The following is a 14,625-nucleotide window of genomic DNA, read 5'->3' on the forward strand; positions in this document are numbered from 1 at the left end:
TTCCCACCATTTGAGCATGAAGAAAGCATCAAATTGAGACCAGTATAATGCTGAGAGGTAAGTTAATATGTCAATACTGCCACTGTGTGGTTAAAAGGGATTTATAATAATAATAATAATACATTTTATTTAAAGGCGCCTTTCAAAACTCTCAGAGCACAGATTAAAACAGAAGTATATATGAATACATAATGTAAATATAATAATAAAACATATACAAATGAATATATATGTTATATGTATACAGTGGTGTAGTGTAGGGTATAAGCAGGTACACAGAGTTTACCCACTTATTTTTCAGTCACTATAGAGTATACCCACTTCTAAATCTCCTCTAATTCACACCATTGATTTATTCACACCACTGATTTCACACCATTGATTTATGCTGACTTTTTTTCCCCTAGGATGGTGAAGGGATGACCCTCCCTACTCTGTCTCTAATTGGCTAGTTCACACTAACTAAATATTCAAGAGCAGTGCTAAAGCCACTGTTATTAACAGAGGGCATTTATCCTTTGGGTGATGGGCCACTTAAAAGAAACGTTTTGGGTAAATAATTCAGAGTATACTCACTTCTTCAGGCACCACTTCACCACCACTGTATGTATACGATAAGTCAGTTGGAAACCTGGTGTGTGTGTGTGTGTGTGTGTGTGTGTGTGTGTGTGTGTGTGTGAATGTATAAAGCAAATAAAGGCAAACTGTATTAAACAAACAAGCTTTTTCCTTTACATCAGAATCTCTTGAACTTTCAAGACAGGAGACAGGATGTTTCTCATAACCTTTTATTAATATTTAAAGGTTGATTTTTTTTTTAGGATGTCCATTTTAATTACACAGAGAAATTAGCCACACAAGTAAATCTGATTGTATTCTCTTTACCTTTTATCTTTTTTTTTTTTCTTAATTGTTATTCATATTATTTCTCCCTTATCAGCTCTAATGCTAAAAAAGTTACACAAGAACTATCACACGGTTAACTAACTTGTGAGCACATTTGGACGGTAAAACTAACACTTCACGTGGGTTAAAAACCCCAAAAATTAAAATTTAAAAAAACCAAGAGGGGAAAGACAAATATGATGGAAGAAAAAAAGAAAAAGAGACAAACAAAAGACAAAGTGGATAAGCATTTACAATCGCACAGCCTTGCTCAACTCTGAACAAAAAAGTTCTGCTCCTCTTCCATATTTGGCAATTTTATTTTCCTAGACTCCGTCCATTATCCCTTATTTGGTAGATGCTCCCGTGCCCTGTTGTTTGAGTTTAAATTGAAGTCTGGGCAGAGCCAAACATTTACATTCTACTCTTCAGCCCTCTGGAAAATGAGCCTTAAACATGGCAGCATCCTGGTTTTACATATACACTTAAATCATCTTAACTTTAAGATTTGTGTTTGTCTTACTAAACACAACAGTTGTTGACCTTTTGAAGGCTGGTTGTGAACTGCCAGAGGGGAAGCGACTCAAAAACAGATTACTGTTGTCATCATCAATACCTCCCAAGTACCATTTTATTGAGATCTCCAATGTGAGGCTCTCCATCCTCCATGCTTCATCAAACAGGTTTAGGAGAGGAGCATTAGAAAGCAAATGAGGCAACACTAAAAATGAAACTGCTTATTTGAGAAAAAAAAATAAAAAATCAGATGCAACAGTGCATCAGAAAAAAAGGAGCTTGTTTACAAATGCACATGCACTCCAAGGGTATCGTTTCGGGTCCAACTAGGGCCACTTTTAAGAGTATGGTCATCCAAATGGCTACTTGATGTAGGGCAGTGGTACGCTTTGTGTTTTATCTGCATTTGAAATATCACAGAACAAAATTAAATTCAGTGAGATGTTATAAAAGATGCTAGCCAGGTACATGTTTGGCTAGCATCACAGCTAATGGCAGGATTTGGACAGAAACCCTACCCCCCAGGAAAACTCAGCCTCTTATTTTTTGGCAGTAAGAATACTTATTGGCGGCCAATTCCAATTGGCTGTTTTCATTCTCATATCAGGCTGAATATTTGAGGGTGTTACAAGAGGTGCAGCCCTAGTTTTACTTTCTTACTTTCTTGAGTGATTTGGCAGTGAAGGGGCTGGTACATTGTCATCAATAAGTCACAGGGGGCGTTCTTGGTCTCAGCGCTAATCAAAACTAAAGTTTTCTAAAGGACCCTGGCCCTCTCTGCTGCATTACTTGTGCTTACAGGATACAAGCGCTTCCATTCACCTCACATATCCTTCCTCAGACATACGCACACATTGCAACGATCACATACGAACACAAATCTCCTGACCCCTTTGCTTAAAATAAAGCTGCTCGTTAACAGAGAGGTGGAGTGGGGCGTTCATTTAACCTCAAACTCAAGCATGCTAGCTGGGGTTTGTTTTTAGGAGGTAATCCATGCGCGGGCAAGTCTAAGAGCGTACAACCCAGATGATGCACACTGAACCCTTCTGGCCACACGTAACACCCAAATGAAATATCTAAGCTAGCATGCTACTTTAGGGATGTAATGCTTCATGTTGAGTAGGTCATGAACAGGGATATTAGGTCACGCTGTGCGAGACTGCCACCAGTATTGGAAGCACTATTTGTAGGCCATGTCCCAATTTACGGAGACTCCTTCAAATGTGGGACAACAAAATCATCCTTCTTACGACTAATGAAGGATCCATCTTGCGCATCCTTCATGGCCCATCATATCCTGAGATTCATTGAACGCCAATTCAAATGAGATGGCGGAATCTGAAGCGGTCGAGTAATACACGTTTTAAATGAAAGGGTAAAGGCAGGGACAGCCAGTGGGGAATCCTCCGCAATCCGGAACGGCCTAAGCGGTCTACACAGGCGACGAACACTGGATCCTTAGTAAGCTAGGTCTATCAAGGGAAGGGGCCCCTAAACTGGGACACACTGGGAGAGTTTGATTATGGCTTACCATAGGGTACTAGCTAGCTAGCTAAAAGCACACATAATCTCTCAGTCTCACATAGTGCTTTTTCTTCAGTCCTCCATGTTAGCTAAACACACCAAGCTAACAACGCAGCACATGTGCATGCATACACACCCAAATCCAAAATATAAAAGAAACATATTATCCAGTCAATATTCACATGGGCTCATACCGGACATGCACTACCCAAACTGTCCAAAAGAAGAAGAATTAGAAAAAAAAAAAAAAAGGCTTCCATCCCGACTCCTCATACCAAACGGGAAAAAACAAAACAGTCACTTATAGACGGGGCGAATGGAAGACATAAACAACCTGGCAACATCAAGGAGGAAGTAGTCACTATAATGGCTCTCATTGGCTGTTACCACACAAAAAGGTCAACCAACCGGTAGCTTTGGCCCCCTTGCTGAGGCAGGTTACAGTTAAGAAAAATTAAAAATCCGATTAAAAGAAAAAAAAGAAATTACACAGTAAAAACTAGCTTAAAAAGTAGTAGACACACATTGTTATATCTGCTATAGTGTTTTTTTTTTCATCTATGTCATTTTTAAATTGCTTAGTAAAGAGAAAAGTGTTACAGTTTTTTTTCTGTTACATTATCATCATCATCATTAGCTTTAATATCATCATTGTGAACATTATCAGCATCAAGAACATTGTCATTTTCAGGATTATTACTATCAGTTAATGTCAGGTGTGCGGTCTCTATAGGCCTCCTTCATCTAAATTAAAGGGCTCTATTGGCTGCTCCAATAGAGGGAGGAAGAGAGGACTGGTTTCTAATATTTCCCCACATCCCCCCCTTTTTTTATATTAATCTCTTTTAGACTATACTTTGTTGATTCTTTTTAAGAACAGCCCAATCCATAGTTTACAGCTGGAAAAAGGGATGTGAGGAAAAGGAGAGGATTCGTATGTTGTGCAAAGTCTGAAGATATTCCTCAGAAATCTTTCTACTCGTCTTGTTTCCCTCCCTCTCCTCATCTGTTTTCCTTTCCTGCTAGTGTGGGGAATGATGATAGTTGTTTAGTGACAAATAAGTAACCCATTCATCTTGTTCCTGCGTTACTATCATTTCTTCATCTTTCCCTTCCTTCAGCCCTCCACCTCTTCTCTTTCTCGCTCTCTCTCTCTTTACTATTTCTTAAATATTTTTTGCTTCAGCAGGACACCTCCATCGTTTGGGAGGGGCTAGGCGGCATCTGACCGCCCTGCGAGCCCTGGGACAGGGTGCGAGAGCGACAGCGGGACCCATCCATGGAGTAAGAGGAGGAGAGGGAGGTGGTGCGTGAGCGGGACAGGCGGGTCATGCAAGATGAAGCCACTGTGGAGGGAAAGAAACAGAGTAAAGGATTAGATTTATTAGAGACGCTATCACACATCTAGAGAGAAAGGATGAATTATAATGAAGTAGTTTGAGGCTATCTACATTTCAAAGCGAATATTTGGAGCACTGGGGAGATGGATTTGTGAAAGTAAAGGTCACAGGGGAACTATTTTTCCCATAGTTTTGGGAAACCAATGGACCACTAGAAGATTAAACTGGACTGGGATTTGGCTACACAGAAAATACGTGTTAGTTGAATTAATTAATTGTTGACTTTTTCATTGGATTTGTTGAAATTAGTGACAGACAAAATGAAAATTTTGAGCAAGACCTGCACACAACAGACGGACCAACATACTTTAAAACAAATCAAAACGTTGGGTACAGTCATGCCCTCTGTATTTATGACATCTTGTATCACTTTGTATGCAACCTGTACAACTTACTGTAGCCCATTCCCTGGATGAAGTACTTGAAAGCCTCGGTCAGTTTCGCTGGCTGTAAATACAAAGAAAACATTTTTCAGTTTTTACATTCAGGTTGACGTACAGGTATTCCATTCTGCACATATCACATGTTTATAATTATGACCCATGTAGCAGCCAAGGAATAGTAATAATAATAACTAATAATCATTTGAATGAGTGTAACACCAAGAAGTTCAGCTTGATCAGTCAAATTTAAACAGTGGTGTGTTTGGTTGGTTTTGCTGAATTTTGAAAAAGGCCTTATAAGTATTTCTTACTTCTGCTAAATATTCAATATTTGTGTTGATAGGTGACATTTTGGCTCATGTTTGTGCACAACAAATTATTGTATTGCATTGTTTTTTTTTTGTCTTGAAGGCCTTTATTTTGATAGTTGATTTTAACAGGTATGTCAAAGTCATGCCTGTTTTATCATCTGTGTTTCAAATCTCGGAAGGAAACTGCTAGTTTTTTGTTACCTGAGTCAGCTGAGGGAGACCACCGGCATCCGCCATCTGTGAAGGAAGGACAGAGGAAGTCAAGGGATGTGAATTAAAAAAATAATAATAATAAAGTATGGAAAGATTGATAAATATTTCAAAAGAAGAGATTGACATGACGGTTGGTTACCTTTAGGAATGAGGTTGTTGTTGGGTCCATTTTGCTGTTGCACTCCACCTAGTGGTAACAAAAGGAAAACTTAATGACGCTCAGCTCAAATAGCAACATGTTAAAGTCTTCTTAACCATGTTAACATTCAGTAACTAGAGAATGCACAATGCACCTGGTAGTCTGTCAATATCCCTTAAAAACTGGTTCAACATCGTACTAGTCTACTTCTGTTTGAATATGTATACTTCTTGGCTTAATGGAGGTGAATGGAATTCCTTAAAGTTTCACCAAACAGGTGATCCGAGGCTTCTCTCTATTTGGTTTATCTCACGTTTTCCACTGGGCACAGCTCTCTGTGCCGCAGACACTCCCACTTTCATTAGCAGTGGATTAGTATTGTTCTAATGGTTTTTTCTTCTAATGTGATTGGACAGCTGACGTCTGTCATTCACATGTTATTTACAATGAACTTTATTAACACAGCACCTTTTATACAACTACATATACAAACCGTCACCCCAGCCCTTTAGCTAACTGAGTGACCAAACACAAACACACATACATACAGTCATACACACACAAACAAAACAAACCATTACAGTAATGCATCAGCCACTACAAATATGCCAAGTCATCAAGGTAAACCCTGATACTTAAGTTTTACATCTATGGATTGTTTATTTCATGTATATTTGTATCGAGATTAATATGGAGCAAGATGCTGCACACTGTAGCATTTATTACCTCAGCTAATTTGCAATGTCTGTCCCTAGATGGGCCTTTAAAATACATAAAACTCAACAAAAGATACACAAAAAAACAGAGCCAAAACACAACCAGCATTCAATCAAAGCACTGACAAAAGATGATGTTTGATGACATCATGCAGTAGTGTTGGATCCACCAATCCACCAATCCACCATTTTCCAATTCCCATCTCTATTTGCAGACTTAAGAAAAATTCATATTCATGGTTGAGGTCATGTGCTCGAGCAAAAGTACATGCTAACTCAAAAAAAAAAAAAGATTCACAAACGACAGAAGCTTGACGGAAAGAGAACGTATCAAAATGCAGGAAATGATCCGGGGGTGCATATCTGGTATACATTCCCTTTCCCTCAAGATTCTGTTGTTTGTATATTTGTTTTGGGGACAGATAAAATGGTTTCACTGCTTGGAAATTGTATTTATAAAATGTACATTTGTTTTGGCCTTGTTGAAAGGGTTTTGGTTTTGTAATTTTCTTTTAGAAAATGTAAATTTGTGTGTCACACTGATTTTGTTTTTGCACTTCCCAGCCACCGTAGATCAGGAATGAAATCATCAAAAACTGAATTAAAAATACACACAGATGAAGACGCGCTTTGATTCCACTTCTCAAGCACTCTTATATAATGATGTAACAGCTTAATTAGGCATTAACTAGTTAATTGCTGTCTAATGCTGCAGTCTGAACTACTTCGTCTTTGATCATTACCAGGTTCAACATCACCTTTCCAGAAGTCATATATATTTGAGATATTGGTTATATTTCGTTAACTCTTTAACTCCCTCTGTTTGTATTTAAAGACTCTTGCTCTAGGCTTGATGGAAACAGTATTCAGAAGTTGTTCCATTTCCGTTCTGATGCTTTGCCAAGTGCAGATTCCTTCTGCTCTGTACACTTTAACAAACAGAGCCATCAGTCACAGAGATGACAGTGCAAAAAAAACAACTTTCAAAACAGGTGACACGGTGATCCTCAGGGCTTGGCTACTCGGTCTGTTTTCCTCCACATAAAACACGTTGATACACAATTTTATTTACAAAAAAAACACATCTGATCTACAATAAAAGTTGGATTCAAGAAAGTTTGATGACGTTCAGCGTTTTGTTTTTATGATTTCTGAATGTGAATTTTCCTACTGCAGAAATCTACATCCATGCACTATTTCATTACAACATTTACATTTTATGTTCCCTTAAATGTTTTTAAACTGTGTAAATGTCAACTAACTATGAACCAGCAGAGTGCAGGGACATATTATTAGAAATAACCAATAAATTTAAACAAAATATGAGAAAATAACTTTTGTGGAATCAAAAGCAAATAAAGATCCAATGATTTAACATAATGAATCACACGTATCATGTGCTGAGGTAGATAAGGAACCTTATAAAATGATTACCTTCAGATAAAAACCAACATTATGAAAATGTGCATCATCCAACCTGGGGAGACCCGTCACATCAAGGTTCAATCACATCAGAAATGCTGTCAGGGTTGAACCGGATGGTACCAGTGGAGCTGTCAGTGACCACATAGAGGAGAGCTACAGGGGTGTCTTCAAAGTTTGGCTCATGGTCCGACTGCAAAAATAAAAGGAAAAAAAGATGGAGATAATCCCAGTAAAGATTACAAGTCCTGCACAGTAGGCTCTTGCTCCTCACACAATTAAAAGCATCAGTAAATATGTTTCTGTCTTGACACAACACTCACATGTAAATATGCATGTTGGCAGTTACTGGCGGTCACACTTTGTTCTCTGTCTATACTGTCTCTATAATACCTGCTGAATGTGAGCCACTGTAAGGATGGAAGGACAACATTCAAAGTCCTAATTCTGTTTTAAAATGCAACCTAAAGTCCATTATTATTACGAGGCCTCTAGAACTCAGACTTAGCCAAATTACATCAAAGATAATCACGCTTCCTCTTCCTGCCACAAAAAAAAGAAAATCAACTAATTCTTGTTTTTTTTTTTTTTACCTCTGACTGCTGAAGCACCATTTTAGCTTCAGCCTAACTACAGGAAGATTTTCTTCTGTTCAACAAGGATTGAAAATGTCTTACAGTTGGACCTGGCCTAATACAGTATGCCTCATGGAGTGGAAGAACAGTAACAGTCCTTATACTCTTTCACTGTGATTAACACATGCAAGCCTTATATTTAGACTATAGAAAAATCTAAACCCATCTCTTCTTCTATTAAAGTCTGTTAAATGCAGGAAGTCACATTTTACTTTACAAAAACAGTTTACACTAGTCATTGATATTTTCATAATTGCACTGAGTACATACCTTGCCGGTCTTGAAGATCCCCTTGTCGGTACAATGGGAGGGTATGAAGAGCCAGAGTGCTTCTTGTGTACATCATGCTGTTCCTAGGCCAAAAAAGAAATTCCTTTTTAAATTCTCATGATGACTATAAGAATAAATGATCATTATTAACCTTAGCTGCAGGTTAAAATGATTATTCTTCTGTATGTAATTTACCTACAGCTTATAAATGCTCCTGCAGCGCCTGTCTCTTATGTCGCTGAGGCCTTCTGCCTGTATGCTGTTGCAGTGTGTGTCGGTCCAGCTGGCTGTAGAATGTGTTGTGAAGGTTCATATTTGTGATGCAATGGAACTCAGCAAACAACTGCAGACCTACAGAAACATAAAAGTATATTGATGAACACTTTTTAACTGTAACACTGAAAATAGATTATTTGTAGTTTTACTTAATATTCAGTTTGATCCAAGGGAAATAGATTCAATTAGCAATATGACATCATTTAGATTATTCCAGTTCATCATAATCAAATGCTTATGTTTATTTTAATTTAACAACAAATCATACTCACCAATACAAAGGTTGATATCTGGTGAGTCAGGTGACTGGGGGATGATGAAATGCCTTCAGCAGCTCTCCCTTAATGGGCACAAATGATATGAAAACAAGCTAAGATTAATTCAAATAATGGCCATGTGAAAAACTGCTTGCACTGTATACTTGAAACTATTTTCTAATGTTCTGTTGAACAAAGACGTGCATGTTTGTAAGGCAGTTCATCACACCACGAACTACAGTTTCAACAAACAGCCCTCACCAATATGAAACTTTTTGTCACCACAGCGGAACATGTCCCTCATGTTATAATGCAGTAGATGATTAAAGATTATCACTGTACTGCTGGGGCAGACAGAAGGCTGTGGGTTCACAGGAAATTATATGAAAAGTTTAGAAATGGCTTCTTACCTGATGTCTTTAAAGCTTGAAGTTCAGTGCTCTTCCTCCACTTCAACCTGATGGGAAAGATCAGTCACATACGATATAAAAACAAACCAGGGTCAATCATTAAACATATTTTAGTTGTCATATATTTAGTGAGTCACACAACTCAGATGCTGCGTGATGTCAATCATTGCGGCAACGCGTGCAGTGTCAGATTACTCGTCTCTTTTTTTTTTTCTCTCCTGCCTCGGCCTTGACCATAGACTGTACATATTAGGGCTTGACTTGGTGCTCTACGCGCGCCTCACGGCAGCGATGCGCATCCTTTGCGCATTTGCAGCGAATGCGTCCCCTTGCGCAGAATGGGCCCCCCATGGATCGTGGGACCCTACGCACAGCGTGTGGGAGGGGGCGGCGCTGATTATTACAATAACTAACTCCGTTTACGAGAAGTCACATGTAAATCTAAAACACAGTAGGAATTCCCCTCGGGCAAGTATGTGAGCAAGCTGTCGAAACAGAAACAAAACCAAATGCACATAAAATAACTTTAATTTCATTTTTCGTGAAGCATATCGTCTCAGGTTTCTTTGAAACAGTCAGCACTCAGCACTTTTTCATCTTGTTAACAGGTGAGTTTCAAACTTCCATAACATCTATGGATTGTTTATTTCATGTATATTTGTATCGAGACTGTGTCGCACTTTGGTGAAATTTGCTGGATTTATACGAACAAAAAGAGCTAGATATAAAGTAAGAATGAAAACTTCTGAACATGTGTTTCCCTTACCTTTGGGTCAAAGATACAGAGTCCCCCGTGGAAAGGAAAACTTTTTTTAAATATTGTTTTCCCAGTTTTTATTGAATATTTTAATCAGTAAGGCAAGTTTAAAGTCAGCCCACTACCTCATTATGCCTCAAAGCTCTTTATGTTATTATTATTTATGTATTAATTAATTCACACCCCTTCAATATGTACTTTGAGAATCTGCTGCCTTGCTTTGCCATGTAGCTCTACTGGGTCTGTTTTTTTATTCTTATTTTAATTAAATGTAGTTTTTAATTTGCGACCTTGTTTGAATGTATTATCTTGTGTTTTAAATGGCACACTTAAATCAAAGACACATTTCTGCCTTTAAGGCGAGACACTACAAGTGAATAGGGTAAAAAAAATTAACTCACAGAAATCAACATGGAACTTCTCCAGTTTATTACTTATATCAAGACAAATATTGTTTAATATTACAAGTTTTCTGAACTGTTATGTTTAAATTTGCAAATAATGCATTATCTAATTAAATATGCGCTAAACCCAGGTTCAAGAATATTTTTTCATTTTGTTGACATATTAAAGACACAGGTATTTACAGAGGGGATTTTGGATATCTCTTTTTATCACTCCATAAATCAGAAAATACTATCAACAGACTTAAAAATGAAGTCCCATTTTGAAAAGTTCCACTCGATATTTCGTTATTTCTAAGAGTCCAGCACAGCATCAGCAGTAAGCAGATGATAGATATAGGCTATATATATATTCTGTTATTTATAGGAGTTCAACACCGCGACATGGACTCATCTTGAAGTCGCGTATGTTTTCACGCTCCTGCGGTTCTCTCTCTCTCACACACACACACACACACACACACACACACACACACACACACACACACACACACACACACGCCGGCACAATTCGGACGTTATACTGCACGTCACATTAGAATGCTAACTTTCAGACAAAATGTATTAAAATATACACATAAATGTATAATTTGGATATTTTCTTTATGGTAGTTAGAAACATTACATGTTCAGGGAGTGAATTAGCCCAAAATCTCAAAATTGACCAGTGCATAAAAAATTGATGTTTTTGGTGAAAGAGGACATATGATAAAGATAAAGATAAAGATAAAGATAAAGATAAACTTTATTGATCCCCCGTGGGGGAAATTTGTGCATTACAGCAGCTCCAGAAAACAGGGGACGGGAATATACTTGAAAAAATAAAAATAGAAGTTAAAAAAACAGATCAAACATATTTACATCATTTAAATAAAAAAATACAATAACGTAAAAAAAATACAATAACGTAAAAAAATTACAATAATGTAAATGTAAAATTACACAGTAACTTGTTCTTAAAAAAAACAGTGTGTAGCATGAGGTGATGATGTTGTTAAAGAGTCTGATTAAACAGTCTGACGGCAGATGGGATGAACGACCTGCGGTAGCGCTCTGTCTTGCACCTTCTCAACCTTTTCAAACAGTCCCCCTGTGGTCTAAATGAAACATCTGTGCTGTGCTTTGGTCAAAATATAACATGAATCAAGCACCAGAGGAGGTTTGTGACCCTGTATAAACCAGCTCTCTCAGAACGCTCCGTTTTGGTGTGTGTGTCTCTTTAAATGCAATGACCCCCCCCCCCCCAAGTTTTCCCAGTAGACATCACTCCTCTGTAACGAGAATAAAAATGGCAGACCTGCGCAAAAGTTTTCCTCTAGTCTGGGGGTGGAGTCCATAGGTTTTTTAGATTTTACTGGAGAAGCCAGTAGACATTATAGTCAGATTTGGACTGGATTGCAGCTCTCTGTTTGTATAGAATTTGTGTCTGTGTTGAAAGAAACAATCTAATGTCTTAATCTTTTTTTAAATATTTACCAGATTTGACAACTTGTCTGCAAAATGGATGAATCTGACACAGATACTGAAGATTTGGGTGGCATGTTAAGAACTCTACTCACTGGTTTGTTGACCCAAAATAATGATGAGAAGCATTTGTTTAACAAGCTTAGAGGGCTGGTTAAAAACATCGGATGGACTCCAATGGAGGCTTCTGAGTTGTTCGATGCCCTCTTGAAGCGATTTCGGTCGACAACGAATGACCGCTCTCATCTCCACTCATGGATGATGGAAATGTTGCACTGCATCGAGAGTAACTACATCACTCCCACTTGGCGAAAGGAAAAGACGCTAATTGAACTGGTTCGAGACAAAAATGTAACAGAAGAAGAACTCAAAAAATGTCTCACAAAGGACGAAGAAAAAACACTGAAAGAAATTCTTCAGGAAATCCGCCAGCAAAAGTTGAACCAAATTGACAAAAAGCTTTTATGTGACGTGGAAGACATTGTATCATCAGTTTATCACAATCTTACCTTAGGCAAGTATGCGTTGCAGCAGACTGGCTTGAAAAAAGATCTGCTGAAGCTCTGTCAGGCAGCAGAAAAGACGAAATTCAAACCCAGACTGACACAGATGGTGAGCTGGTGTATAATGGCTATTTCAAAAACAGGGAGGTTAATTCAGGTTGGCACTGGAGAGGGAAAGTCGTGTATCGTGGCGATGTTTGCTGCTTTTCGAGCCCTGAGAGGGGAAAAGGTAGACATCATGTCCAGCTCTTCAGTTCTTGCAGAAAGAGATTTAAATGACTGGAAAGTTTTTTATGAGGAATTGAAAGTCAGTGTCGGCTGCAACTGCAACAAATCAGAGGAAGCTTTAAAAAAGTGCTTTGAGTGTCAGGTTGTTTATGGTACAGTGGAGGACTTTGCCGGAGACTGGCTTAGGCACAACTTTCAAAGGAAGGACATATTTGGGCAACGGAAATTTGAATGCGCAATCGTGGATGAAGTAGATTCTTTGATGCTAGATAAAGGTCTTCATGTGGTCTATATAAGTAGTAAGATGCCTGCTTTGCAACACCTCAGTCCACTCTTGGCATTCATTTGGACCACTGTTAATCGGTACAGTAAGATTGGTAGAGAAACATCTGTAAGGAGTAGCATTTTACAGAAAGTTGCCGAAGAAATAAAGCATGCTGTACGTTATACACCATGTGATCTGAGCCAAGATAAAGGTATTTGCTATGTTCCAGGCTTCCTCTCAGATTTGGTCGAATCTAAGCTCGAGGTTTGGATTAAAAATGCATTCTTTGCCCAAACCATGTCAGCAGATCATGAGTATGTTATTGAGGGACATGGGGTAGTGCCTGTCGACTACAGCTGCACAGGTGTCGTTCAAAACAACATGAAATGGACGGATGGGCTTCATCTGTTTCTTGAGATGAAACACGGGTCCAAGCTGAGCAACATGACAGCCATCACAAACTACATGTCCAACGTCGGCATGTTTCAAAAGTACGGAGATCAGATCTTTGGAATCTCCGGGACTCTTGGCCAACAAACAGAAACTGAAACCTTGCAGGAAATCTACAAAGGAATCCAGACCTGTCAGATACCGTCATTCAAGCGCAGGAAGCTGTTTGAGGTTGACGGAGTGATTGTAGAAAATGATAAGGAATGGATTGAGAAAATCTGTGATGTTGTCACTACACAAACCAGTCTTACACCATTCAGGGGTCAGAGAGCGGTCTTGGTCATCTGTGAGACCATCAGTCGTGCAAAGGTTCTCCACCATGCCCTAGGAGACAAAGTCCGTAAAAAAAAGCTTTATATAAGCAACAACATGGACAACACTGCCATTTTTGCTCAGATGCTCGAAGCAGGAGAAGTCATCATAGCAACTAATCTTGCAGGTCGGGGAACAGATCTTAAAGTCTCTGAACCGGTAAATACAGCTGGAGGACTGTTTGTCGTGCAGACCTTCCTGCCAAAAAATGCCCGTGTTGAGGCCCAGGCATTTGGCCGAACAGCTCGACAAGGAGCTCCTGGATCTGCTCAACTCATCGTCTGCTCCAACCATCTGTCAGAACCACTCCAGTTGCTCTTTTTGACAAAGAAACATGAGTCTTTACTGGAGATTATAACAGATGCCACTACAATGCTTGGGGGTAATTTATTGAGGCTGCTGAGAATGCTGTCAGATTTATTATCTGAAAACTCCAATTCAGTAATGAAGACATTTAAAAAGACGAGAGATGACTCAGTAGCTGAAGAACTAGCTAGCTTCTTGGAGAACGGCATCCCACGGACAAGGAAGAAGGACGAGCTCTTCAACCAGTATCTGGGGATACTTGAAGAAGTGTACAAAAGCCAGAACAACAAACCAGAAGACTCATATGTGTCTGCACTGAATGAATTCTGGGGAATGTGGCTACTCACAAACTTCAAGTCGAAAGAGTCCATTACAGACCTAAAAGACAAATTAAAGCAAGACCTGGAAAAAGCCAGGCAAAAGCTCAACCAGGGAGAATCACCTTTGTCAAATCTGCACTACTACACTGCGGCTGGAAATGAGCTGCGTGAAAAGGGACGTCTTGCGGAGTGTATCCAGTTGTACACAAAGGCCATCGAGACGGATCGATGTTGGGCGGCAGTTGCATATTACAAC

At 38.9% G+C, this 14,625-nt stretch overlaps 1 protein-coding gene across 1 annotated transcript in view; it reads right to left on the bottom strand.

Annotated features, from left to right (window-relative positions):
* Positions 1-772: 772 nt before the first annotated feature.
* ndrg2 (NDRG family member 2) overlaps positions 773-14,625 on the bottom strand; it is a 59,865-nt gene continuing 46,012 nt past the window's right edge. Inside the window, exons 13-16 of the mRNA XM_065950143.1 lie at positions 5,375-5,422; positions 5,224-5,259; positions 4,724-4,775; positions 773-4,274 (exon numbers count right to left, since the gene is read on the bottom strand). Coding sequence (XP_065806215.1) covers positions 4,111-4,274; positions 4,724-4,775; positions 5,224-5,259; positions 5,375-5,422 — 300 coding nt within the window. The 3' untranslated portion in view covers positions 773-4,110. The remainder of the gene's footprint in view (positions 4,275-4,723; positions 4,776-5,223; positions 5,260-5,374; positions 5,423-14,625) is intronic.

Source organism: Labrus bergylta, chromosome 22 (genome assembly GCF_963930695.1).
Source record: "Labrus bergylta chromosome 22, fLabBer1.1, whole genome shotgun sequence".
Taxonomy (NCBI): Eukaryota; Metazoa; Chordata; class Actinopteri; order Labriformes; family Labridae; genus Labrus; species Labrus bergylta.